The sequence below is a fragment of the Poecilia latipinna genome, unplaced genomic scaffold (assembly GCF_001443285.1).
Source record: "Poecilia latipinna isolate Pla-1442-1.1 unplaced genomic scaffold, P_latipinna-1.0 Scaffold584, whole genome shotgun sequence".
NCBI classification, from domain to species: Eukaryota; Metazoa; Chordata; class Actinopteri; order Cyprinodontiformes; family Poeciliidae; genus Poecilia; species Poecilia latipinna.
The window spans coordinates 240,948-267,931 of record NW_015113200.1 but is presented as its reverse complement, the minus strand read 5'-3'; the positions used below and the strand labels follow the sequence as shown (position 1 = coordinate 267,931).

Below are 26,984 nucleotides of genomic sequence, written 5' to 3'. Positions count from 1 at the left end.
GTGCTAAATGAAAATGGGCGCCTTCTTCTTCTTCTTCTTGTTCTGCTTCTTCTTTAGATTTCAACAGCAGCTTGCATCCACTGTTGTTGCACTACTGTCATCTGTTGGGTCCTAATATCTATACCTCAAATTCTCATAATAATCCCAGTATTATAAAAATGAAAAATCTTCTTTTTCCCCTCAATGTTATTTAACTGATCAACAACATTCTCAAATTTCAATTCCCCATTAAAACCTAATTCCGTTTTAATGGGCGCTTTCTTCTTTTATTTCCAATGATTCCACTTCCTGCTAGAGAGCCCCCTGGTGGTTGAAGAAAAATCGGCATATAAGCCGCACCGGGCTATAAGCCGCAAGATTCGAAGCTTAGGAAAAAAAGTAGCGGCTTATAGTCTGGAAAATAAGGTAATTAAAAGCTGCATCATATAAGTTTGAAAACATTTCTCCGTCGTGCCTGCTGCTAGCATGTGCTTGTCCTAAATGAAAATTAGCGCTTTCTTCTTTGATTTCCAATTTTGACTTCCAATGATTCACTTCCTGCTAAAGAGCCCCCCCTGGTGGTTGAAGAAAAATCCACAGAAAAGCCTCACCGGGCTACAAGCCGCTTGGTTCAAAGTGTAGGAAAAAAAGTATCACCTAATAGTCCGAAAAATACAGTAAATAGCTTAAATCAGAAAAGAGGTTTGTGATATTGTGACCTACATGCCAAGCGTATTATTAAGAATACCGTTGGCTTTCTATTTACCTCAATCGGAAATTCAAGCTTCCCACCCTCACTGACAAACTCTCGGTACTCTTGTCTGTTGATGATTGGTGTCTGGTCATTAATGTCCGTCAAAGTGATCTCCAGCACCGTAGTGCCGGGCTTGCCATCTGTGTCTCTGGCCTGCAAGGTGGCTGAATAGAGAGATCTGAGCTCGCGATCCAGGAGAGCCTGATTTTTCACGTAGACTCTTCCCGTGTTACTTTCAACGTCAAAGTACTGCAGTCTGAAAGACAGGTTCAGTGGGGTTGTCTGGATCAGCCAAAGTTAAATTACAAAAATAAAAAGCTGTTATATAGATTAAACTAAAGAGAATAAATGGGATTAGGGTAAACATACATGCTCTCTGGAAGAAGACTGTAGGTGATTTTGCCTGCATCCATTGTGTCAGGATCATCTGCCTGTAAAAACAAAGGGAATGCTCCCAAAGTTAAATTTTTAACAAATTTTGATTGATTAAAATATCCAGATGGTTATGGTCTTACCGTCACTGTGGCCACCTCTGTCTCAGCAGGAGAGTGTTCAGTCACATTTATCTTGTACGTGTTCTGTGGGAACGTGGGGCTGTTGTCGTTGGTGTCCTTTATGGTTATTGTAACTGTGGCAGTGGCCTGGAAGGTGGGTTTGCCCTTATCTGTAGCAATCACCTGCAATATGGAACGTACTCATGAAACAAAACTCGGGTTGACGAACGCCCCATTCCTGAATACCGTCCTCTGTTTGATTGTTCTCTGTTACCTGAAGAATCATTTGCTGCTTTTCTTCAAAATCCAGATTCTCGGGCTGCCTGACAAGAAGCTGAACAGTGCTCTCTGGTCCAGCAATGGAGGGTTCCACAGAAAACACGTCTTTGTCCTCTCCTTCCAATGTTATCTCGGTTTGCACAAACTGTAAAACATAAGAGCAGTCGTTGTCACTCTGAACTCACCACTTTTTAAAAAGGCATTGGTTTTGTTTCTCACCTTGTCTAGATCCTTGACTGTCATGCCAATGGAAATTGCCCCCAATGAGTGTTCAAAGACCTCTCCCGTGAATTGAGTTTCTAGCACACAGGAGGAGCCTTCACATTTGTAAAATTTAGGCTCCTCGTCATTGATGTCGTTGATGTTGATCTCAACGGTTGCTGTTGCAGTGGCAGGTTGTCCGTTGACGTTCGGTTTAGACTCGGTGCCCTAAAAATCAAACAGCTGACATTCATTTCCTTGATATGTGGTCTCCTGTGCTGAGCTATCTACCTAAAGAGTTGATGCAACTTGTGATGAGAGGTCAGAACCCTATAAAGTGAAAGGTCTCACCGGGTCTTAACAAAAGAACACCCTCACTATCACTATGCATCTTTCTTTTCCTTCCTCTTATCACCCGGCTAGGTATGTTTGTGTTGTCAGGCTTTAAGCATGTCTATAAATGTTTGCTGACCATTGGATACATGATTTGACATAAATGTGACATTGTACTGTGGCTTCCCCTTTTTTTCTTTTTTCTCTTTCTGTTTTGTTTGTTTTGTTTCTCTTCTTCACATACTCATGTAAGGTTATAGGCAGTACAGTACAGTATTTTCTCTACTTGTGAAAACATAAAACTGATAAAAATGTTTGGAAAAAAACAGCTGACATTATTTTTTTTAATCATATTTCTTGCCCACTTTGTTAGTTCAGCTTTGTTCAAACTAAATGGTCTTCAACAACAATTTAAAGATATTACATTTAATATTATGAAATCAAACACCTGTCATGGTGTCCCTGTTAATTCAAATACAAACAACCTTTATGTTTGGCCCCAAATTTTGTCTTAAATTAATTTCATTAATCATCATGACTGTCACTCGAATTCCTACATTACCCTAATTCCCCGCTGATGTTAACTTTACATATGCTAAAAAGAGGCTAACAAGTGGTTCTTCTTGGTTTGTTACCTTCACAGTCAGAGTTACTTTGTCACCAGTAACTTCTCTGTCAATTCCCGACAACACAGATATGATGCCGTCATTCTCTGAGATTTTGAACAAGCCTTCAACTGAGGCAGCTGTAAAACAGGAAGAAAACCCATTACTTTATTTATTCCCATAAATAATGAGGTGTGACATTCTTTGCAGCTACCTTCAATGGAGTAGAGGATGTTGTCATTGATTCCCTTGTCCTCATCAAGGGCGGTCACTCGCAACACAGACGTGTCCTGATAAATGGGGGGGAAATAGGATTTATAGCGTCAAAGCATTTCTGACTTTCAAACAAACTTCATTTTGTGGCTATTTAAATCAAATTCACTGTAAAACAAATTTATGCTATTTGTTGCTGTAATGGATATATTTATTCGTCAATAATGAACACTCACTGCAGCAGAACTCTCTTCAACGCTTCCTACATATGGACCACCGACGAAAATGGGGTCGAGGTCCGGGGCGTCCACAACCGTCACGAAGGAGAAAGCTCTGGATGACTGGAAAACCTTCTCCCCAGTACAAGCACCTCCAAGATCCTGAAGGAGACATAAAACACCAAAGTGACTATTAATAAATATAACAGTTGAACTGATAACCAACAATTTATTTTTAAATTGAAACCAAATAAATTAAAGTATAATGAATCATTGTGCTCATTTCATAAGTATTCACACCCTTTGGGCATTTTCACATTTGGTCACTTTGGAAACACAACTGTCATGATAAAACATGGTGGTGGCAGCATCATCATATGGGCATGATTTTCAAGTATTTTTTGAACTGGAAGACACTTCAAACTTGGGTGAAGGTTCACATTTTAACCAGGCCAATGTCTGTAAACCTACATGCAGACACTAATGTACTCCACAGCTTCAGATTTATTATTTCAGATTCATATTTATAAATATCTCCAAAAGACACTGAAACCTTTGCAACGCTTGTGATTTTTTTCTTTCATGTGGGTGAAATGTTTACAGGAAATTAAATAAAATTAGAATAACCAAGTTGTCAATAACGACACAAATGATGATTTGAAAGTTCTTTAGCGAATCCTCTCTAAAGATACTTACTGAAAATGTAAAAAGGAAAAAGCAACTGGATTACAATTCTGGAGGTTTTAAGCTTTAAATACAACCATAAATGCACAAATAGGATAATGCTTTCTAATTCTGTTTTTCATTGTAATGTACTGTATTATCATTAGTTCTTTTAGCTAAAGTTCTCAGATCCCAGAAGCCTGTAATCATGTTTTATTCACAAAAATATTCTATTGTCATTTTAGAAGGAACGTCTTTTGGAGATACAAACAGATGATTGCAACATTTGAGTCATTGTGTTTGGATCAGTGGTATGTTTCATTTTAACTGTTGGAAATATAAAATTTAATATCTTCAAGCATCATACTCACCTTCGCTTCAACATGGAGCCGATAAAAAGTGCTCAGAGTGTTGTAATTAAGCTGGCCCTTTAACTTCAGTTCACCAGAGACTTCATTGATTTCAAACACCTCAGATCCTTGTGGCGGTATTATCTGGAAAGAATGCAAAAATGTTACTTTGAAGCATATTAAAGACTAAAATTAAAGATGCAGTCAGGTGCTTCACAGCAGAATCTTACCTCAACGAGAGAGTATCTAACAACGCCGGCATCTGCTTCATCACGATCACTTGCTGTAAATTTAAACACTGACGTTCCTACAGTCGTATTCTAAGAGCAGAAAGAAAACACCAAATTAAGCAAAAAAAAGTGTCACACTTTTCCTCAGAAGTAACTCCAAAAACTTAAACTAGACTTAAAAAATGTATTTTTTGATAAAAAAAAACAAAAAAACTACAACTTCAATCAACTATAATGTTTTAATGTAATTTACTTACTTCTGCCACTAAGATGTCAAAATTAGGGTTTTCAAATACAGGGCTGTTGTCATTGGCATCCTCTAATATTAAAGTTAATGTTCCTGGTGTCTGAAAGAGAGGATGCACACTTAGTACAAAAATAAAACTGATGTTTAGGAAAATAAGTAGCAGCAGCTTAAGTTTAACTTACAGTATTGGAACCATCTGAAACTGTAACACCAAGTGCCATTGTGACGCTGGCCTATAGCAGATGAATAGATATACATGTTCAGTCTAATGGATTGTTTTTCATCAAGTAAAGTCTCTCTTCTTCTCTAATATCTCACCTCTCTATCAAGGGGAGATTTCACAGTCACCTCCCCATTTGCTGGATTAACTTGGAAGAATCCAGCATTGGACCCAGTGAGTCCGTAAGTCAGAGTATCTCCATCTTGATCAGATGCTAATATAGTAAAAGCAACTGAATCTGTGTAAGAAATAAAAAGTGGATGTGTGAACACATAATTACATTCACATGTAAAAAAAAAAAAAAGGAGAAATGTTTCACAGCACCAACACAATACATACCGACAGGAACATCCTCACAGATTTCAAAAACCTTTTGGCCAATTATAGGACTGAAATTGGCTGCAAAGAGAGAATATCAAGTGGGAGTGTCAATATAAAATTTATTAATAACAATTATAAGAATAACTGTATTTATGTGGCACATCATTTGATAATAATTATGAAATAATTCACTAAGTAAAAATATGAAACAAAAGTTAGAGGTCAAGATAAAACAGAAACATAATCATTCAGTAATAAACTGAACGCCTACCTTTGCTTGAGCAGACCAGGCACAGTAATAGCAGCCATCCTGTTAGCCCACCCATGACTGTAAATAAATCATTAAATAAACAGGAAATCATTATTTGCTTTACTGCTCGTCAACATTCAAGACAATCTAAAAAGTAGGACAGATAAATTAAAGCTGGTACAGTATTCAAGCTAAATGTTACATCAACATTCAACAGCAACACCTAACATTCACATATAGTTAGAATGCAAATGAGCTAACCTTATACTATAAAACTTATAATATTTCAGAAATAAGCTTAGCATGTTATACATTCGAACATTCTGCAAGAAAAACTAGAGCTGGCATTTAAAAAATAAATAAATAAGACAATGAATGAAAAAAAAAGTTAGCTTTTGTGGCTGTCAGCAAATATAGAGTTCATTGTCAACCAGTTCACTTTGTATAATAATTAGAGGTAGGAGAAAAGTAAAAGTTGTAGCCAAAGTCAAATGAACTCCAAAAGAGTATATTTATACAGAACAATGACATATAATCCAATTGCTACATAGACATAAAAGACTGCTTTCTTCCATCTCAAGATTGCAAATCTGAGGTTGAAATATGAAAACACATCTCTATGCCACATATCTGCATATACTAATGTCTAAAAGTGGTTGAAGGTAAATACCTGCCTTAGTTAAATAAAGAGATGACAGGTCAGGATGGGAACAAAAAAAAGTGTTAATGGGTCCTAACTGGATTTTAAAAATGGAAAATCTTACTAAATTGATCTGAGTCATAAAGAAGACCATAAATTAAGCAGCTTATAGTTCTGAAAAGGCAATGAGGAAGCATCTTACTTAACATACTGGAGGCAGTTCCAACTACTTGCAATAAAAAATATTATTGCATGATAAGAAAATGACCTTTCACTTGATTTCTGACATCAGTAAAATTATGTCTACATAATTTATCCTTATTTTGGTTTGTTTTCTAAGTCACTAAAATAGGGACTAAAATGTCCTGACTTTGCACTGAAAAACATGGCTAATATTTTGACAAGTTTTCTTAAAACTCGTATCGTTATAGTTTTCTGAGATAATAGTAGGTAGGTAAATCTTTTTGTCGCATTTTATTTCTGAGTTGAACAAACACATTCACCTCTTCTTTCTTCAGACTAAAGAAAGGTAAAACCAAAGTGGAGACCAAAAATAACTAACCACTGGGCCACCGAATATCAGGGTTTAAATCTTATAAGTGACGTCACAGTGACTGTACGCTGTCACCATAATTTCAACAGTGAAAGACTCAAATATCATTTTGCCTTGATTAATATAGCTTAAAAATTAACAGCAAAATGTTTGTCTGGCCGCTCCCAAACAAATGACAGCAAGCAAATGGTTAAAACGCCTCAGAGGGTTTATGGCAGTGAAGCTGATTTATCGGTAGCTTCTTCGAATTCAGAAGTATGACGTGAAAAAGAAACATTTTCTGACTTCATGTGGAAAACAGAAAAATATCCTACTGTGTATGAACCGCGCAATGTAGGAATTTTGACGATTACAAGACTCGATATGAATAATTGAATTCTGAGCTTTTTAACACCTCCGACTGTAGTTAAGCTTTCCTCTTGTCCACTGAGATCAGAGTTAAGAGTCTAATCTGTCAGGATTGAGGTGTTGAAAATAATGTGGTTCAAAAAGTGTTTACAAAAATAAGCTGATTTTGTCTCGATATCTCCAGAACTACACAGGGAGACGTGAAAACAAAACTCTTTACGGTGAAAATAAGATCAGCAAGCTAGTATTTTTAACAAAATTTAAACAGATTTAATTTGTGGAGCTCCAAGCTTACCTGGTGAGATTGGCAGAGGGCTCGCTTGCAATGATGTGTGGATAAGACCTTTGGTTCTTGTTTCTCCCAGTTATGATCCTGTCAGAGCTGTAAACATAAATGATTAACACACATAGACCCACACAACCAACATCACCACTTCTGGTCCACTCCCTTGTTTTAGCGATGTCAGGTTAAGTGTATTAAAAAGTAGTCAATGAATTGAAAAGGAAAGTTTAAAATAACTATCATATCAAACCTACGGTACTTATGGCTTGATGTTAGCTGTATATCCTGAAATATTCATTAGAAGGTCTAATGTCCATACAGCCAAGCTGCAGCTCCATCTGGCTAAACTCGTCTCTAGAACATTCCTGGCTCTGTGTTCATGTTGGTCACCAGAACCACATGGGGCTCTGAACGGGTCCCTCAGTTGTCACTGAGCAGATCCAATGAGACCAGAGGGTTTTCTAAATTGTCTCTTCAGAACCAATCAGTAGGTCCCCGTTTTGTTCAGAAACTGTGGATCCATGTCATAATGAGGGCTCCTTTTGGCCCTCTCCCCCACCCCCTCTAATTAAGGGGCAACACACAAAGGATTCTGCTCTACTGTACTCACCAGCTTCGTTCACAATCAAATATTTGTCCATGCACAATGGGAGAGGATCTCAGCTTTTAATGACACAAAAAACACTCAGCAGTAGAAATGTTGTTCACATGATCCCACAGTTCTGCGCCTCTACATTTTGCCACTTTAAAACGACACAGTTCAAAGTATTTTATTTTGGTTTTAAGCTGTTCTTCTATCAAGCTGTTCTGTGAAAGCCGATGAGAGGTGTGTTAGAAAACATCAGTGAACAAACAATCTCATAAAGACCAAGGAACGCAGAGGACAAGTCGGAGATAAAGTTGTTGGGAAGTTTAAGGCAACAGCAGCTTTAAAAGTCTTGCAGTCTTAGGTGGAGATAAACACAGAGCAATCCGGAAAAATTACTTCAGACTGGGATGGAGGCTCACCGTCCAAGCAAGTCAAGAACTCCTAGCACACAATCAAAGTTACAATTGAATGGTTTAGTGCAAAACATATGCATGCTTTAGAATGGCCTAGTCAAACTCCTGACACAAATCCAATTGCAAATATGTGGCAACACTGGGAATTTGATATCAACAGACAATGTCCATCCAATCACCTACTTTCCTACTTTTCAAAGAAATTTAGATTTGAAAAAAGTCTTAATATGAAAATGTCTAATTTTCCCTGTAAATATTAGTTTTTCTATTAAATTCCCCATCTTTTGAGAAGACGGCGATAGGCATTTGTTGCATAAAACAAATAGGTACTAAGAGATGACATTCTCTTCACACAGGACATTGTGTGAAGGGAACGTCACACAATGTCGTTGTGTGACATTCCAAGCTTACCTGCCAATCTCACCAGGTAAGCTTGAAGCTCCACAAATTAAATCTGTTTAAATTTTGTTAAAATGATGCTGTGTCACTTAGCAACTCTGCGGGTCTTCATGTCATGTAATGTGGACACAAAATCCTCAGCCAATTACTGCATACAAGGCTGGTAACTTTGCATCTGTGTGGTACACACACTAATCTGCAGTTCAGGTCTGACTTTATTAAAGAAAAAAACATGAGTTCCATGTAAGACCATCTAACTTCATCAAATTAAGCAAACTCATCTCATTATTATCCAGCGTGGCAACCAAATCGATAAAGGTTACTTATTGTGACAAGAAAAAAAGTCAAGAAATAAGGTTTTTAAACAAGGAGGTGATTGTACAAGACATTTCTCTCAATTTATCAATAAACCTGGAGGCACGTTTAAACAGTGAGTAACATAGTGACTTGCATGATGAAGATAGTCAAAACTTGATCGAGAAATGATTCTGATTGGTAAGCACAATGTGCCGTCACAAGGTAACATGGTGGATATAAAATACAGCAATTGTTTCAAGACATGTAAAACATATCAAAATACGTGTCAACAACAGCAGTCAGAAAAATGTTTCCTTCTGCCTTATCCGAATAGACTTTGGTTTATGACTTACAGTTCTGAACACAACACTGATATAAGTGGGCAGGGACCTAATAAATCCTTTGCTAAGATATACCAGTAAACGGAAACATACAAAAAAACCTTACAGTTAGGCCTTGATTATGACGTTCCAAATGGAAAATATTTTACGTCACCATAATAAAACAGTGGCACTAGTTTGAGATATGTGCTGTGCTGAGGAGTCCATCAAGATGCCTAAAGAAGAAAAGGCATCAAGTTAAACAGACCTTTACTGAGAAGTTGATCTTTTCATGTTTTTTTTAAAAGCATATGCCTGTAACATTCTTCTTCTAATCTAATTTTGCCATGTTTCTTTTCTTGTCTGACTTCTGTTCTTCAACTAGCACTCTGATATATTGTTGTTGTTTTCCTTGATATTGTCCCCTAAGAAAATAAAAGACAAAAAAAGAAAAGAAGAAAATAATCCTGGCCTGTGTTTTGCTCTCTTCCTTAAATCAAAGTCCATGGTGCTTGTCTCTCTGTCAAGTCAAATGAAAAATGATAAAGAAGTCATATTTAGACATGCTTATGAACAACTTACATTCCTTATAGAGGAACAAATAATATTTATGCAGGTGAATTTACTGTTATTTTACTTCACATCACAGAATAATTCATTAGCCACATCCTTTGTCAACTGAGGATGATGACAAAAGAAAATGTTGGATTAAAGGACTTTTAATATTTTTTGCCCCCTCTTGTGGCGGCTAAACAGCATAACTTGTCCTAAAAAAGTGCTATACCTAAAACGTTGAGATTCAAGACCTTGAATCTCTGCTATGGTTCGATTACAATACCATGTTATAAGACTGTAGCTCTGTGCAGGAACTGAAAGGAGCCCCAGAGAGCACAAATGTCAATGTTTTTATTGATTCTGAAGTAAACCCAGCAGTAAGGGTGTTACATAAAAACTATTATGCCTTTTTATACAATAAAGATTAGGAGAAGGTGGAGGCAAAAAAAAAAAGCAGCCATATATGGGACCAGAAGGGCAAACCTTCAAAATATGTTAATGAAATTAAAGATCTATGAAAGCCAGAACAATGAAAGAAGTAAGAGATTAGAGGGGATTTTAAGGATGAGTTGGGGCTTGCAAACATGATTTTTATGAAGATTGTAATGACGAACAGACTTTTACAAAAATACAAAGGAAACTGTTTATGTTGTTTCATCTTCTGCGAGTCTGCAATCAATGTTCAGTAAGATTTATTTTCTACAGCTGTAAAATCAAGGAAAACTCCAGGCCTGGCAGGATAACAGTCAGACTCCTTAAAGTTGGTGCTGACCAATTTTCCTGAAACCGTTTAACCTGTCTCCCATTAAGCTAAAGGTTTAGAAGCTCTGGAAGGAATCTAGCTTGTACTAGAGGCAAAAAACAAATACCCAAGAGAACTTAGTGATTCTGAGCTTGTGGTTTTGACCTCTATTCAGTTTATTTGCGCATTTTACTTGAGCGTTTAATACGATTCAGCAAATAATGATGGTGTCTTTAAAATCAGACATCAACCCAAGTTCGCAGAGGACAATGTTGTAGTTATTCTGTGCAGGATGGAGAGATTCAACACGGACCTGTTGTTTTGGAAAGTGTTGTTATGAGCACTACCTGAAGGTGAATATCAGCAAAACAAATTATAATATACATCAGGAAAATTACCCACCCTGCTGTACTGACAATAATCAAAGAATTTCTTGTGGAAACCGAGGACAGTTGCATTTCTCTCAACTTCAACCAACATCCATGCAAAGACGTTTGCTATAGGTCGAATCTTTTTAACATGGATTTAAAACAAAACAAAAAAAAAAAACGTGTTTTATTTTATGAATCTTTTATTGAGTTTGTTTTGACATTTAGTTTTATTCAAGACATAGCAACTTGCCCTTGAAAAATAAGAGCTGTATGTCTATTGAGAGAATAATTGGCATTCGACAGTGCCCCCTCTCTGACATAGAATGGAGTGAAAAAAGGCCAAAATCATCCTAGTCAGCAAAGAACATCCCCTTTAGAGGAAATGGTTATCCTTCCCTTAGGTGAGGGTACTGGTTGCTATCTGTGAGGTGCAATTGTACAAGTAATTTTTTTCCCAAGGGCTGTTAGAGCTCTTGACCAAGCATGGCACAGTTTAGAACATTTTAGACTGCTTTATTCTTTACAAATGTCCAATAAATCAGTTGAATGGTGTTTGACATTTGAGTATCATTAAGCTAACCAAAGGAGCTTACTTAAAGTCCATTGCCATTGCCAACTTGCTGGCATGGTCCTGCTCCTGTACAGCATACATACAAATAATTTGTCATACCTCTGAAACAACATAAACGCTTGAAATAAGTGAACAGCATGGCTTTCTGAAATACGCTTTTTCGTCGGTAAACCTGTTTATTTTAATTGTAAGACAGATATCTTGCGGCTCTCAACAGAAAGCGAATGTCTTTCCTCAAGGTTCATCAGTGAAACGAGCCTTAAACTTTCAAAATCAGACTGAGATGCTTTTCTGTCCATTACGGTAAAAATGGCCGCTCGCCGTGCGCTCCCTGCCCTTGCAATACGCCGAAATGGGGGTGTAACTGACAACTGCAGAAACCCAAAACATCCGCAGGGCTGGTTTAGCACTGCCTAACCAAAAATGTGGCTTTTACGGGTATAATCTTGGAAGTTGGGAAGCCATAAGACGGCACAATCCATTCTCAGTATGTGCCGATAACGTGGGACGCTTGTTATTAGGACCTTTTTCCCCAGCAGTGGTGAAATCCACGGAATGTTCCACACGGTAACAGCTCGACCAGAGGATGCCGCACTTAGCCTAACGAGATGAGAGCGTTATAAGGGAAATATCACAGATCAGATGGTCTCACATTAACAATCAGGTAAATGCACTCTTCCCTCTTGCTGCTGCTTTGGCTCGGCGAAATTTCGCAAAGTTGCGCGACATTTTGTTGCGGAAGGCGGCTTGACTGTTAGCTGTCATCCTGCTCAACCCCTCCAGCCCCTCCTTGTTTTGCTGCTACCGAGAGCGATGTTGTAATGTTTACATTTAGTGCAAGCACGGCGGCTCCTCTCTTTTTCACCGTCATCAAATAGGTGCAGAAAGTTGGACGCGTTCAGAACACTGACGTAGTCGCTCCAGCGCTTTGGAGTTTAGATTAAATTACACAACATAATTCCATAAGTATCTGTAGACAAAACGGGCCTCGCACATGACACGGAATCTACTTCGGTGATCATCAAGTGCAGCATCAGATTTTGCAGCTGGAGCCGACGTTGGCCTGCAAAAGGCATAGATGAAAGTTTTCTCCTGACATGCAGAGAGCTGACTAGATCAGGAAAGTGCAATGTTACATAACCAGGACGCTCTGGCCTCCAGTGAGAGTCAGCACAGAGCTCAGTGAAAGTTTGGTCAGGATTTTAAAAAAAGCATTAGGTTGTCTGAAAGCTTGCTGTAACTTGCATAAATAAGTTTTGAAATGTGAAGTTAGTAGTTAATGCGATGTTATTAGTGAAGTAACTTCTCTTAAAGGGAAAGGCGCCCAAAGTCTTTGTAGGTTCACTAGATCTGTTTGTGTTATGACTGTTATATTCGCTAAATCACCGTAAACCCATAGTCGCTGTTAACCTGTTCAACTCTGCTCCAGACAAACAAAATAGCTGTTTACATTTGTGTTGTTCCTTGCACGGATTAATTTTCTTGCACGAGTTTTGCAGAAATATACAAAGCATAAATTGAACTGATATTCTAGTGCATGTTCTTTATTTAAGATCGCATTTCCTTTTAATCCACAGTTAATTCTAAACCTGGATTTTTACAGCTGTTAATAATAGCATTGTCTTCATTGTGAGCTACTATGTGACCATCATTTTATTTGCTGCTGATTCTCTGGAATCTTTTTCCTGTGAAGAATAAACTAATAATTTTTTCCACTCTGTTCTATTCCAGAAGAAAACAAAGAGCAAACAAATGTACGCTAAAGTTATATAGTGTAATTCTATTTATTTACTTTTAGGTTTCCTTGCCACGTATGAGGGAGCATTTCATTAATAAGCCAGTAACAACAGGCGCCGCTTGTTTTGATACATTGTAGCTAAGACTCTGTCTGGGATGTCTGCTGTCTGCGATTTCTCTGCCCTTATTGGTCGCCGACATGAGGGGGGCGGGGCTTTATCATAACAATGCACTTCAAGAATCATACACGCGCCAACGGGATGTTTTCTGTCGTTGGGGAAATAACCTTCGCTTAGAACGACTGTTAACGGCGTTTCCCCTCTCAGGTAGACGGTGTCGGTAACGGTTAGCGTTTCCATGGTTTCCGGGGAGCACGGCTCTCCTATGCAGCAACTGAGAGCGTGTGTAAGGTGGCTAACGTTAGCAAGCTAGTACCCTCTCAGTCGGGGGTGGGGGGGCACGTTTATTGTCAGATATCTGACGGAAGAAACGGCAGTCTGTTGATGGCCTGTTACCACTACATTCTGTGTTGGACAAGGAAATTCGCTTAGTCGAAATCCTTTGAAAATAAACAACTCGAATGGGATACGAGATTTCGGAAGCCGAAACACCTGCAGCCCTCTCCAATCACCAAGGAAGCAAACTAGCTAAGAAAGTAAGCTGTTGTCTGTGTTTTACTTAAGCTTATAGTAACATGATGATATGGACGTGCTCTTTCTTTGGTGTAACATGTAACTGTGCTGTAAACACAGTAAAAATGCGCGTATGACTTAGCTATGACTAGCTTGCTGGTCACCTGAAGCTGGGGAGTGTTGGACAAAGCATTAGCATAGCTTCGCTAAGAGGACACATTAGTTTTTCACAAAATGTAAGACTTAAAGCTGGCTAAAGCGTAGTATCGCTATCTACTTCGACAGTCTCCACAATGCTTTGCCTTAGTCTTGAAAGAAAACTCTTGCAACGTAGCAGTGGTCTCAGAAAGTGTGCACTAGCGAGCAGTGCTTCATGCCTATCACATCTTTTGTTGTTGCTTTGTCCTATGAGCACATGGCATCCCATGTTTTTGTTAAGGCAAGCCACAGCGACCCCTGTTTATTCCATGGCGTTCACTTATAAACAGAAATAAAGTCAGCCCAGGTATTAGCCAATTTATCATAAAATATACAAATTAGTTCTATATGAAGTGGAGACATGCTGGCTTCCTTTTTTTTGCACTTCTGTATATGCAAACTATTTGGGCTTCATGCATTACTGGGAATAATACCATGGTGCCTGCATGTGCCATAAAGATTTTATAAAATCATTAAAATGCGTCTATGAAATGTATGTTTGCTTTAGTTGAGCAGATTTCTTCAAAACAGCTGAAGTCATACACATGTATTTAGTTGTTTAAATGATTTGACCTTAAACCTAATAATCATTTAAGCTTCTAATTGGATTAAATTTAATATGTTTAATGTGTTGGACTTTATTTAGACTTTACGTTCCCTTTATACTTCTTTGCTGCCATATTGGCCCTGTATGGGATCACACTGCTATTCTGTGTGGCAGAACACACTGCAACTCCTCAACCTTTGAAAGACTGTGCAAAAAGAGGCTCTTTGTTTTGTTGTTGTTGGGAACATTAACACATATTATTACCTGGTAATGGAGATAACATATATTTTGGACAGATAAAAGATTTAAACCAAGCGGAAAATTAATTTTTTATAGAACATTTTTACGCAACAATTGTTTCCTGCCATCTGCACTAAATCTAATATGTAACACCATTCTTCTACATTTAGCTATAGGACATAATTACTTTCAAAGTGGGGCCCCTGCTATGTTCAAAAAGTGCCTTTTTCTTTTTTTTTTTTACTACAAATTGTGACTAAATGCAATTTCATCCCTAACTTTTGGTGCACTTTTTTAAATGGGAAAAAAAAAATCTTTACAGGTCATAATTTTCTATGCTTAAAGATCATATGCATACAGCATTGATGATTTGATGTTTGTTTTTCCTCTCCCACAGGGTTAAGACAATCAGAGGCCACATACAAGTGCCTCCACTGTACACTTTCTTTCCCCAGAGTGTGACTCGTCTGCACGACGTCACCAATGCGACCATGGGAATTAGCAGTAAATAGGCTGCCACCAACAGCCCCCTTAAACTCCAGGAGGTTCCTCGGAGAGCCCTGCAACGCCCCAGTGCATCTCAGGAGAAGGTGACGTTTCTTCTCATCTTTTTATTTTATTTATTCATTTATTTATTTTTTATTTCAAATTATCTTCTTTGAGAATGCTTTACATTGAAACTAAATCAAAACCTGAAAATATATGTGCTGTTCATTCACACATGGATTTTACGTGTGCAGTCAAGGTTTGTTTATAACGTGTGGAAAAATGTGTGTGTTCTGGTCAGATCGTCATGTAATGATTTTTGGTGCATAATCACATTTCCTCCTGTTGAACTTGGTTGAGTTAGTGTGGCCACATGATGATCTGTAAATATGGTTGCCTATACACAAGCAAAACATAGTAGTCAATGAATTCATGAGAAAATAAGAGAATAAAGTAGAAAAGGTGCTCCGTTAAATTTGTAACAAAACAAGACATGATGAATATCAACAATCGTTGCTCTACACTTCTTTTTTTATCCATGTCGATGTATTTGTGATGAACCAGTGTGAACAGGGCAAAATGTTTGCATGTTTTTTTTTTTTTTTTTTTTTTTTTTTTTTTTTTTTTTTTTTTCAGCCAGCAGCAGCAGGGAATAAATAAGCTTCTCTTCTTTTTCTCTATAGCCCACCAGTGAGACGGCAGTGGGGGAGACGAGACAGACCTGTACTGCACACTTCCCAGGTCCAGGATGAGAACTTCCACCACCTGTTTTTCTCCCAACACCCCCAACAGGTTCCTTTAGATGAGTCCAGACAGTACAGCCACACCAGCACAGCACCACGCATGCTTCACCCTGCGACCCACCTGCCCCAGCAGAGCCCCATCATGGTGGATCTACATGACCAGGTAACGCAACGCCAGGAAAAGACAGAATTTTCATTCGCTGTGCGAAACCCTCTCGCCGACCGCCTTCGTTGTCTCTCGTTTTAAAAGATGCACCAGGGATCCGTTCCAATATCTTACACTGTTACGACGGTGACGACCCATGGATTTCCCATTCACACTGGGCAGCCCCTTCCAGGGTGCAACACTCAGCAGCTCCCAGCATGCTCGGTAATGTTCAGCGGACAGCTCTCTCTGCTCTGCTGCCTTCCTCCTCCTGTGAGTTTGAAAAGGAAGAGCTTAAATGTCAGTGGCATCCATGTAGCACACCATACCAGCCATGCAATCTGTCACTGTTCGCAGCAAAAAGAAAAGACAAAAAAAAAAAAAAAAAAAAAAGAGAGTTGTTTGGTTAAAAAATGTGTCTCCACATTTGGACAGTAATTGCCAGCAGCTCAGTAAAATACATTGTAATTTTTTCTGTGGAGAAGTTTAATACATTGTCTTGCAAAAGAATCGATAACCCTTGAACTTTTTTGCACTTTGTCACATTACATTCAGAAAGTTCAGTCTGCTTTATTGAGATTTTATAGTATGGTTTAATCAAAATATCCTATAATTGTGATGTGTAAGCGAAGTTGTGTCAATTTCTATTTACTCTGACTTTTATAAGCAAAATTCCTTTTAGACGTCTGCTAAATAATGTGTAATTATAGAGCACAGGATAGCTGTAAGCATATCAAGACTTTGCCATCCGCCTAAACTGACAAGCTAGAATTTAATTAGAGAAAGGTGTTTCTACAAAATATTGATTTAGCTCAGTTAAATACCAATCACGTCGCATTGTTTAGATTTCCAGTTGTAAGAGAATTTGAAAACGGTGTGTCATTTTCTTCCACTTCACATTTATGCGGTACTTTGTGTTACCTGGAGAGAAAACTTAAGTTAATTAATTTCTATTAACCTAATTGGAGGGTTTTGGTTGTAGTGTGACAAAATGTTAAAAGCTCTAAGTCCTTTTGCCAGACACTGTATGTGCTGCTGTAGAAATTAGTCATTTTGTTAGACTGTTGTTGTGACCGTACTGTCAGTGGTGTGTTTTTTTGTTGTTGTTGTTTTTCTTAATGCACTGTGTTACCTCTGTTCACTACATGCTTACAACATGCTCTCATTCAAGCTGGCTTGTTGTTAATATCAGGAGAAAACTAGTTTTATTTTTCATGGAGGATTCTTTAGCTATGGGTTTGATTCCCTGAAAGTCATGTTTGGTTCTTTTCCTCTGCTGTCTTTTCTCCCCAGCTCATACAGGCATGTACCATGCAGCATATACCTGTGTCTTATCAAGCTTTTCCACCGCTGATGTCCAGCGAACATTTTGTATTGCACCCGACCCCATCTGTACCCCCCCACCAGCCGCCGCACCTTACTCCTTTGAGCCAGTTTGTCCCTTTACAGCCTCAGCACCCACGCATGGTAAGTCTTATTAAACACTTATTAATATTAACACAACAAACAACAAGCCTTGGCTTGTGTGTGAACGTCTTCTGAGCCTGAGAGTCTGACGATAAGACATTCTGTCCTTCTAGCCTCTACAGAGGGTAGACAATGAAGTTGACCTAAGAGGGGACCAGCACCCATTAGGCACCTTCTCTTACCCTCCCTCTCATCATCCACCAGCGCTGCCTCCTTCACTGCCCCTACAGTATCTTCCTCAAGAGCCTCTGCATCAGGAGCTTCCCTTCGGAGTGGTAAGATGGCTTGCCAGTCTCTTTTTTTCTGAAGGGGAATTGACGGTGCCCTCATCACTTTTTTTTAGCCTGACCTATTTAACACTTGCTCAGAAACCCACATTCACAGCTGGAAAATATTCATTACATCCACGGTCTCATAACGGGGTCCTCTGAGCAGCTGAACTGGCGCAGTGTTGGCAGAAGCAAGTTGCTTTAAAGCACCTTGGTAGTTGTTCTTCTTACCCATAATGCAGCTTGCAATAAGCAGGTGATGTGTTTAGTATGGTTACCAGGCAAACGTGGCCTCAGCTAATTATGGTTTTCTGCTTTATGAAGTAGTTTGCTTAAATCAGTAACAAGAGCCTTCTTCCTTACCACTTTTATTTATAGTAATTATTGAAGGAGATTAAAAAGGACTTGTAACTTATTCATGGTGTCTGATGGTTTTAAGTTTGATGTTGAGACGAAAGAGTCAGAGCTGTTGATGCTCTCAAGCTTAACGCATCCTAAAGCCTATGATATAAGATGAGTGAGCAGCAGTGGACGTATTAGCCTGGCCTAGTTGTGCTTATGTATGGTATTTCCATTTGCTGCTGGCTGGGGGAGGCAGATTGTATTTCTGAGATTCTGACGGGTGGGTCATCGGTCAGGGCTGATGGAGCTGTAAATTAGCCAGTTCTGGGCATCAGCAGGTTTCTCAGATCTAATAGTTCTCTTCTTTTAGCTTCAACACCACCATCTGGATGATGTTTAAGATTCTTGTTTCTTTTCTTTTATAGTCTTCGGGGTTTTTTTTTTTTTTTTTTGTGTTTTCTGATAATAATTTTGAAACAGATTGGAAGGCATTTTTTGCACAACTGCAAATTCTTCTTATTTAAAGCATAAACCTGAGATACACTAGGCTACTGTTTTTGCATTAGTTTTTCCACATTACTGGAAAATCATGCCAGGTTGTTTTTGTACGCCTAGATACTTTAAGTTTCTTATGTTAGCTTGTTTTAGTTTGATCAAAAAAGCCCCAAAAATGGCAGTGACAGGGTTAGGTTTTACCTGAGCTTAGTGATTTGTTTTTTTCTGGGGTTTTTTCACCCGTTTTGCAGCCATATTCCCACATGCTGCCACGGCGAGTGAACGGACAAAGATTTCGGTTGCAGCAGCCTCTCCCACCTCCTCCTCCACCTCCGTCTTACTACCCTGGCTTCCTCCCTTACTTCCTGTAAGTACCTGCAATAAGAGCACTCTGTTGATGAAATTTAGAGAAACGCTGTTTACATTTAGGACCCAATCAGTTCTCGCACATATCTCACATGTACAAGATCACAAATAAGCTTTTCTTCTAGAACAAAAGAAGTGTGAGGCTGATAGTTTTGCTTACATTTATCACATGGGTTGATGTCTTTCCACCCGGCTTGAATTTGCAGAGCATGTGGTGGTACACTGAGGCTGATACGACTGGTTCAGTGTGTGCACATTGGTTAATACCTCTCTTTCTGTTCAGGTCAATGCTTCCTGTGCCTCCAACAGCAGTGGGCCCAGCCATCAGCTTAGACCTGGATGTGGATGATGTGGAGATGGAGAACTATGAAGTTAGTGGTTTTTGTTGAATGTTTCTCATTCAACATTTGATGAAGGAAATGTTTTTGCCTAATATAAATCTTTGATTCGTGTGTATTTTTGGGTAGTTCAAACAAAATAATATCAAAAGAATAATGAGATTACACTTCAGAGGCCATCCATTGCCTCTTCTCTCATCTTCCATGTTGTTATTTTTGATGTAGACTGAATTTCCTATATAAATCTATTGACTACTTTAAAGGTTACATTTAGCCACAAGTTACATTTAGCCATTTATACATTTTGAGGTTTTTTTTTTTTTTTTGTATCTATGAGATGTTAAAGCATGTGGATATAGTCGTCTGTTTATTAGGAGGACCAGCAACGCTCTGGGGCTGGCTAATTATGTCTGCTAAGGCAGCAAATCAATAACTTCTCACTGCTGTGTTGTTTACTTTGTTGTCAGAAATGTAGTAATAATGTGCAGGAAGTTTCCTCTGAATGATAGAGCAGCACCTTACAGCATTCTTAAACACAAATTGAACATGTAATCCTTCAAAATGGCCACACTCAGCTAGCACCCATTAGCTTTCACCCTTGTATAATTTTCGGACCCTGCCTGCTTTGTCTTTAAACAAACCTTTTTTTTTTTTTCTTAAAGAAAGTTTCTGCTTGAGTCATGTTTCTACATGTCCAGAATATAAGCAGGGCAAACTTATGAAGAAACTCGCTCTTCATAAGTGTAATGGCACATTGATTGCTACCAAGAGGTCAAAGGACATCACAGGTACATGCAGTCAAACAAGTAAATTAGTACCAGCCAAAAACAGGACTGCAAGAGTCGATATTAGCTTGAGGACTTACCTTCTAGTTTGAAATGCGCAGTTAACAAAATTGTGAGTTTAAGCAGGAGCAGTGGTTGGCAAATGTGGGAACCAAGGAAAGATATTTTATCATATATTCTGGAGCTTTGCAAGCTGTCATTATTTCAGATAAATATACTTCCAGAGATTAATCACCCTAAATCATATTGCCTGGTTTTTGCATAAGCGCCATCTTGTGGCCTACCCCCAGATTTAAAAAATGTCCTGTGTGGAAGTTTAACACTTGTGGATCATCTGTCTTGGAAACCAAGGCGAACGCACCTGTGATGTGTCATGGATAAATATTATTCAGGTGATGGAACATCTAAAGATGATGTTAGGTTTTTGTTGTTTTTGTAAGTTATAAACAGCAGAGAGGTTGCGATTCATGTCTTTTATGTATATTTATATGTTAAAAGTTTAATTTCAAACTTTACATTCCTTTGTTAAAACTGGCCAGAAAAATCATCCACATAGATCTTGAAATTTTGAGTGTGGAATTGTTCACTCTTTGATCAAACATGGCAGCGGTCGCATAATGGCACCTTTTTCTCTTTTGTCTTTTAAGGCACTACTGAATTTGGCAGAGAGGTTGGGTGAAGCAAAACCACGTGGACTCACAAAAGCAGACATAGAGCAACTTCCGTCCTACAGATTCAACTCAGAGAATCATCTATCTGAACAAACGCTGTAAGCCTCTCCTCAACCTGTGCAGATTCATCCTTTAGCAATCCCTCACCTATATGATTTTCTCCGCACAGGTGTGTTGTGTGCTTTAGTGACTTTGAGTGTAGGCAGCTACTTCGAGTGTTACCTTGTAACCACGAGTTCCATGCTAAATGTGTGGATAAGTGGTTAAAGGTAAGTTGGGATTTTTTCAGTAAAGCTTAGTTTTTAGCACACTTTTTTTTTCTGGATGCTAAAGCATTCTTACTTTTTCTCCTCCAGACCAATCGCACTTGCCCAATCTGTCGAGCGGATGCCTCGGACGTCCACCGGGAGGCGGAGTGAGACAGGTCTCTGAGTGTTGAACTGGAATGCTGCACCCACCAGAGTCTGTCTCAAATGCTGGGGACACCTGCCACATAACCTGCGTCCTCCAGTAAATATAGCTTAACAAACCCTCTACTCCTGCCCCTCAGTTGACGATAAGGAAACCCAGGATTGTTTCTGGAGCACGTTGTTCCTCCGCTGTGCTTCGTTGTGCGAGTGTCACGAAACCCACTGCCTACAGCCAGAGTTCTGGGATTGCCAGCCACTTCTGTCTCTGCCCCCCCACATTGCAGATTCCAAAGATTTTCCCCTACAATGCATTATTTGCTGCTTTTGTTTACAGGGTTTCCTCTTTTTCATTTGTGGATTTTTTTGGTAGTGTTCACAAAAAAAAAAAAAAAAGTAGGAGTCCTGGCATTGGAGGAGATGAGTCAGGAAGCCTGGAGGATGGCAGGCTTGGACGCCTTGTGCAATTAGCAGAAGAAAAAAAAATATTAGGAGTACTTCAACGTGGGTTTCTGTGTTCAGAGGCGACGCTTAACCATCGGAGATGCATGTTTGTGTTGGTGTATGGCAAAGTGACTTGTTAATAATGTATGTTCTGCAATAACGTATCGATTGTTTTTAATAGATTTCCTCCTTAATTGTTTGAAACTTTGCCAATGCTGTTGTGAAAGTGTGATTTGCTGCGGTGGCATACAGATTCGGCTAAGCCCGAGGTCGTGGACTGCAAGCGGACAGGACGTGCATCTTATAGGGGCGTCTCCGAGCCCTCATAATCTTCTCTGGAACACAGATCTGTACAAAAGCAGTGATGGATTGATGGATTTTTATTTTTTTTTAATTTTTTATTTGTTTTTTGGGTGGGGGGGGTTGTGGGGTCGTCCGCCGTTAACTGCACAAGTGCTACAATCCTCTCTCCACGTCGGCATTGTTTCTCTAGCAAATGCGTGCGTATGTGAGCGCGTTTGCGCGTGCGTGTGTGTGTGGATGTTTGTCCTGTTCACAGAGCCAATGCATTTTGTGTAACCACTGGATACAGGGCAGCATGCTAGGATTTGCATGAACTGTTGATTCAGACTAGCAATATTATCAAGCATTGCCACCAAAATGATTCACTTTTAAGAAAAGATGAGACATAGAAGCATACTAAAAAGAACTGCTTGCTCACCCAAAAAAAAAAAAAGAAAAAAAAAAAAAAAAAAGCACCACTGGGGGGGGGGTAGCATGTGGTTACACTCTGGTTGTTTTAAAAGAAAGGAAGAGCTCGTCTAAAGGCGCCGCCGATACTGACGAGTTCTGGAAGCCCGTGCAGGAAGCAATACGTGCTGTGAGCGGACATTTTCTTCCCCTTTTAGGAAGACTTTGGCTTTTTATTTCTTTCTTTGTGAGCCAAATCCAATATACGTATTTAGCCTACTGTTAAATATTTCAGATCTGCCTTTTTATGACGTTGACAAGCACAAACCTGTTACTAATCCTAAAAAAAAAAAAGTACTTTGTCGTTTCCACTTCTTCGAATAGTTTTTAAAAGAAGAAAAGAAAAGTGTTTTATTTATTGGTTTTATTATCCTCAAGAGAAAAATCCATTGAAGGAGACCGTTGAAGCACTAATGATGTTTGCATTAGGTGTCTGTTCTAATCTGGTAACTTGGTCAGGTCATTGTCTTAGGCTATGGTTAAACGGTGTTGTAAAAGAGCAACTGTGTGTGTATAGCTTCAGTGTGGATGCTTTTAGATAAATGTTTGAAGACAGACGAATGTTAGAAGTCTCTGGTGACGCTCCGTGTGTTAACACCAGCTGTCTTGTTTTCCCACAGTCAGAAGATTCAGCTGCAGCGTTCAGTTGTGTAGAGACACTGTAAGACTTCTGGTCCCTTCCTCCCTCCCCCTCTGCCCCCCCCCCCGCTCGTGTTACGCGTGAAAAACAGGACGTATAATTGGGGTTAGGGAGGGAAAGAGCAACGAATTAACTTTTGCTTGGAATTCACTCTTGTCTCTTTAACTGCCCCGGTGAGCACTAACAGGCAGTCGTAACCTTTGCTTTGACGTGTAAAGGATTCTTGCCTTTTCTTTACTTTTGTTTAAGTGAATGTGAGTCTTTGACGTGTGCCACCTTCAAGAGAAAAAAAAGCCATTTAAATGAGTTAAACCCACAGCTTTGAGAATTAACCTATGTGTACATATCTATTTGCTGGCATATATTGTAAGTTTAAAAAAAAAAAATCTCTCAGGGCCTCTCGGTATATATATATATATGAAAAAAAAAATAAACAAAAATAAAGATGAACAGTCCATTTTTTATTTTATTTTTTTTCACAATGGAACGGATGCCATGAAAAGGGTGTATCTGAATTCAGTTTGGTTGGTTTTCTTGGACCATAAATGATTTATTGTAACCGATTATACTATTGTTTTGTCTGAAATAGTAAATATTACAACATTTAAAGACAGGCATGCAAGAAAAGATCAATACGTATGTTAACAATACTCACTGAAAAGACGACAACTCATTACAAGTGTATTATTCAAACCTGTTAGACTTCCGTTCTTGTACTCCGACCATATTTTCACACATAGCAGTTGTGATCCCATATTTAAATGTGCCACAGCGCACTCTTATCCTACCTAAGTCACTCCTAAATTGACTTCAGATGTGTTTTTGCATGATTTTAAAAGAGAGAAAAAAAGAGGGCAAAACAAATGTTACAGTGGAGGATATCTTAAAAAAAAAAAAAAAAAAAAAAAAAATCTGGTGGGGGACCTATTTAATGGTGCACAATATGCATGCTCGTCAACCAGATCCCAACTGATTTTTTTTTTAGCTCTAGTTGGCTCGGGTTCTGGAAGTTTGGATCTTAACGCTCAGCTGATAACTGCCATGCATTGTACTGCACACATTTGTAATAGAACTGAATGACTACAAGATTTTATTGTGCTAACTTCATTTTATATAGGGGGACATATTTAAAAGTAAAAAAAAAAAAATGATAAAAAACCGAAAGGAAAAAAAAGGTTAATTCTTACATACATTGTGTTACTGTTATTGCCCTGACGACTGAGAAATACACGCTCTGATACTACTGTAGTCTTATCAAAAAGCCATAGTGAAAAGGTGCTAGATGTTCTGCTTTTAGGTATGAAAACTCACACGCGTGAATGCAATAGTTTGTCATGGATCTCATGTATTCTTAAAGCATGTTATACCAATACCCCGAAACAATGTCAGTGAAAATCAATATAGTTTTAAGGGATTTAAGTAAAAAGCAAAAAAAAAAAACAAAAACAAAAAAAAAAGAATAAAAGTGTTGTCATACTTATTTCAGTGTAGTACTGTATCTGCCTATCAGGCTCTTGCTCTCAGTGTATGAATATCTTTAAAAATGTATTGTTCACATATAGAAGATACCTTAATTCATGGTAATGTTAGCACTATTCCTTTATGGGGGAAAAGTATATTTAATTGACAGTATCCAGCAACCTTGTTAAATAAATAAAAAAGAAGAACCTTCCATTTAAGGCCTAGTTAATGAGCTAATTTTAATGATAACTCAAAATAGAGTCTTGTAGTCTTTCTGTTAAGAGTGAATAATGAATAATCTCACAGCTTGTGTGGTGCAAAAAAAAAGTATAAATAAAACATTAAAGGAATAAAAAAGATTTTCCAATAAGCAGCTAAAGTTTATTTAGGAATTGTGATTGATTGCTCCGTAGATGCCATTTATTGTTTACCAATGATATTTTTTGCTGTGGTGGGTTAGTGGTTTACTGTTATTACTCTCGGCCTCCAGGGGTCCTTGCCTGAACTTCAGATTTAACCCACCCACCCACCCACAGAGCCAGGGGGCATGTGTTCTGTGTTTAGGCAGATAATTTTTATTTTTATTTTTTTGCTTTGGTACTTGCACATTTACAGTTACCTCATTTGTTTTCCATGTTTGTATTTGCGAGGGTGGGCAGGAGAAAACTACTAATATATATTATATATAGGAAATGGTTCTTATTAATGTTATAATTTTTTTTTCATTCCTTTGGAATCATATTGTTTGTAGCATTTAACATAACTAGTTAGTGTATTATATATACATCTGTATACTGTTTGAAATTTTTAAGATTTGTACTTTTTTTAAATGAAAGTTGCTAGTTATGCTTTACCAAGTAGTGCAATCATTTTTTTTAATTGTTGTGGCTGATTTGAGAGGGTTGTTCACTAATAAATGTATGATGTATACCAACGTGGCATTCATCTCACCTGACTTGCAGTCAAACAGTTTGAAGTTACCAACAGCAACTAAGTGCAGAAGAAGTCTGGAAAAGGATGGAATTTTGATTTCCAGACAACTTGTGGTGGGGGGGGGGAATTATATATATACATTGTAAATCCATGATTATAATTATACAGATATGCACAAGTAGATAGACACCCACTTCTATTTAATTAATTGTTACTTAACAGGTTGCACCTCAGTCACACACTTGTACAAGCTTCTGGTTTTGGATCTATGATTACTGTATGTTCCCGACTATAGAGCGCACCTCACTGTAAGCCGCACCCACAAAGTTAAAAAAACAAAAAAAAACTGGAAAGGTACATATATAAGCTGCTAGTATCTCTGTCGTCCCTGCTGCTAGCATGTGCTTGTTTTAAATTAAAATTAGCGCTTTCTTCTTTGATTTCCAAAGCGCCCCCTGGCGGTTGAAGAAAAATCCACAGAAAAGCCACACCGGGCTAAAAGCCGCATGGTTCAAAGCGTGGGAAAAAAATTGCGGCCTGTAGTCCGAAAAATATGGTACATTTCTTCAAGTTTATAAATTGGTTAACGTTGAGGAAAAAGCCCTCAAAAAATGTTTAAAAAAATTTTAGTCTTGAGTTCTGGCAAGTATTTCAAAAGGCTTAACATTACTTCTTTAATTTCAAAACCAATTTTCATCTGACTTTGTGAATATTGTCACGTTAAAACATCAAATTGTCCAATCTGACCTAAACAGTACACAGTTACACCTTTCATTAGTCACATAAAACATGTCACAAATAAATAAAAAAAAAAGTATGTTTTGGGAAATCAAAGCTAAAAATTCCAAGCGCCTGACATGCCTGTGGCAGCTGTGGGGCTGTTTAGCTGCAGGTTGCAACACAGTAACGGTTAAATAACGAAGGAGGTGGAGTGCTCTGAAATTATTATTTTTCCCCACAACAGTTACGTTGTTGAAACCTGGGGACAGCTGAGTGTTTAAACAAGACAGCAATCCAAAGCAGTTTTAGTAAGCTTTTAAAACGGATAGAGCAGTTTGGGATACATTAAGCTTTTATAATGGTCTCAATCCCATTACAAAATGGATGGATTATGCCTAAAATCTGGGCCTGTGTCAGGAAAGAAACAAAATCACATCAATGACAGCATTCCAGTTAAAAACTTGTTAATCGTTCAATTCAGTTCCTTCAGCATAGAAAAATCCCAAATTTTGTATCTTGAATGTTGATGTAGAGGTGCAATATAAGGTAGGGCTGCATGAATGTATTCAAAACTGTCTGCATAATTATGACTGTGGATAAGAAAAGTTTGAGAACAATTGTAAATTTGCGAATCGAGTTCCTCTTAAAGAAAAAGGACGTTAAAAATCTTTTACCACGGAAAGAGAACTGCTGAAATAAATATGACATTCTGACTGGAATGTCTGGAAAC

General features: G+C 38.3%; 2 protein-coding genes across 5 annotated transcripts in view; one reads left to right on the top strand and one right to left on the bottom strand.

Moving 5' to 3' along the window:
- Positions 1-7,552, bottom strand: part of cdhr2 (cadherin related family member 2) — a 17,697-nt gene extending 10,145 nt beyond the window's left edge. Inside the window, exons 1-17 of the mRNA XM_015042289.1 lie at positions 7,436-7,552; positions 7,194-7,280; positions 5,379-5,435; positions 5,126-5,185; positions 4,885-5,024; positions 4,749-4,799; positions 4,577-4,666; positions 4,320-4,409; positions 4,111-4,233; positions 3,095-3,238; positions 2,860-2,935; positions 2,676-2,785; positions 1,726-1,935; positions 1,502-1,651; positions 1,249-1,410; positions 1,103-1,164; positions 746-989 (exon numbers count right to left, since the gene is read on the bottom strand). Coding sequence (XP_014897775.1) covers positions 746-989; positions 1,103-1,164; positions 1,249-1,410; positions 1,502-1,651; positions 1,726-1,935; positions 2,676-2,785; positions 2,860-2,935; positions 3,095-3,238; positions 4,111-4,233; positions 4,320-4,409; positions 4,577-4,666; positions 4,749-4,799; positions 4,885-5,024; positions 5,126-5,185; positions 5,379-5,433 — 1,767 coding nt within the window. The 5' untranslated portion in view covers positions 5,434-5,435; positions 7,194-7,280; positions 7,436-7,552. The remainder of the gene's footprint in view (positions 1-745; positions 990-1,102; positions 1,165-1,248; positions 1,411-1,501; positions 1,652-1,725; positions 1,936-2,675; positions 2,786-2,859; positions 2,936-3,094; positions 3,239-4,110; positions 4,234-4,319; positions 4,410-4,576; positions 4,667-4,748; positions 4,800-4,884; positions 5,025-5,125; positions 5,186-5,378; positions 5,436-7,193; positions 7,281-7,435) is intronic.
- Positions 7,553-11,773: 4,221 nt separating this feature from the next.
- Positions 11,774-24,326, top strand: rnf44 (ring finger protein 44). 4 transcript variants are annotated; one of them, XR_001426202.1, is made up of 12 exons: positions 12,133-13,830; positions 15,190-15,382; positions 15,962-16,184; positions 16,272-16,439; positions 17,460-17,633; positions 17,747-17,908; positions 18,991-19,106; positions 19,389-19,476; positions 20,876-20,997; positions 21,069-21,168; positions 21,256-21,409; positions 23,121-24,326. XR_001426202.1 is itself a non-coding variant. In XM_015042286.1 (11 exons), exons 2-11 carry the CDS (start codon positions 15,276-15,278, stop codon positions 21,316-21,318), a joined length of 1,323 nt encoding a protein of 440 aa, XP_014897772.1. In that variant the 5' UTR covers positions 11,774-12,102; positions 15,190-15,275; the 3' UTR covers positions 21,319-22,839. The 4 variants fall into 4 exon arrangements, 3 of the variants coding, with proteins under 3 accessions (XP_014897772.1, XP_014897770.1, XP_014897773.1); XM_015042286.1 differs by lacking the exons at positions 12,133-13,830; positions 23,121-24,326 and adding an exon at positions 11,774-12,102 and having other exon boundaries at positions 21,256-22,839; XM_015042284.1 differs by lacking the exon at positions 23,121-24,326 and having other exon boundaries at positions 21,256-22,839.
- Positions 24,327-26,984: the final 2,658 nt, after the last annotated feature.

Coding starts and splice junctions, on each gene's coding strand:
- rnf44 (XM_015042286.1), top strand. CDS start 15,276: ATGCGACCATGGGAATTAGCAGTAAATAGGCTGCCACCAACAGCCCCC. Junction 17,634..17,746: donor AGCCTCAGCACCCACGCATG/GTAAGTCTTATT, acceptor CTGTCCTTCTAG/CCTCTACAGAGGGTAGACAA. Junction 20,998..21,068: donor CATCTATCTGAACAAACGCT/GTAAGCCTCTCC, acceptor TTCTCCGCACAG/GTGTGTTGTGTGCTTTAGTG.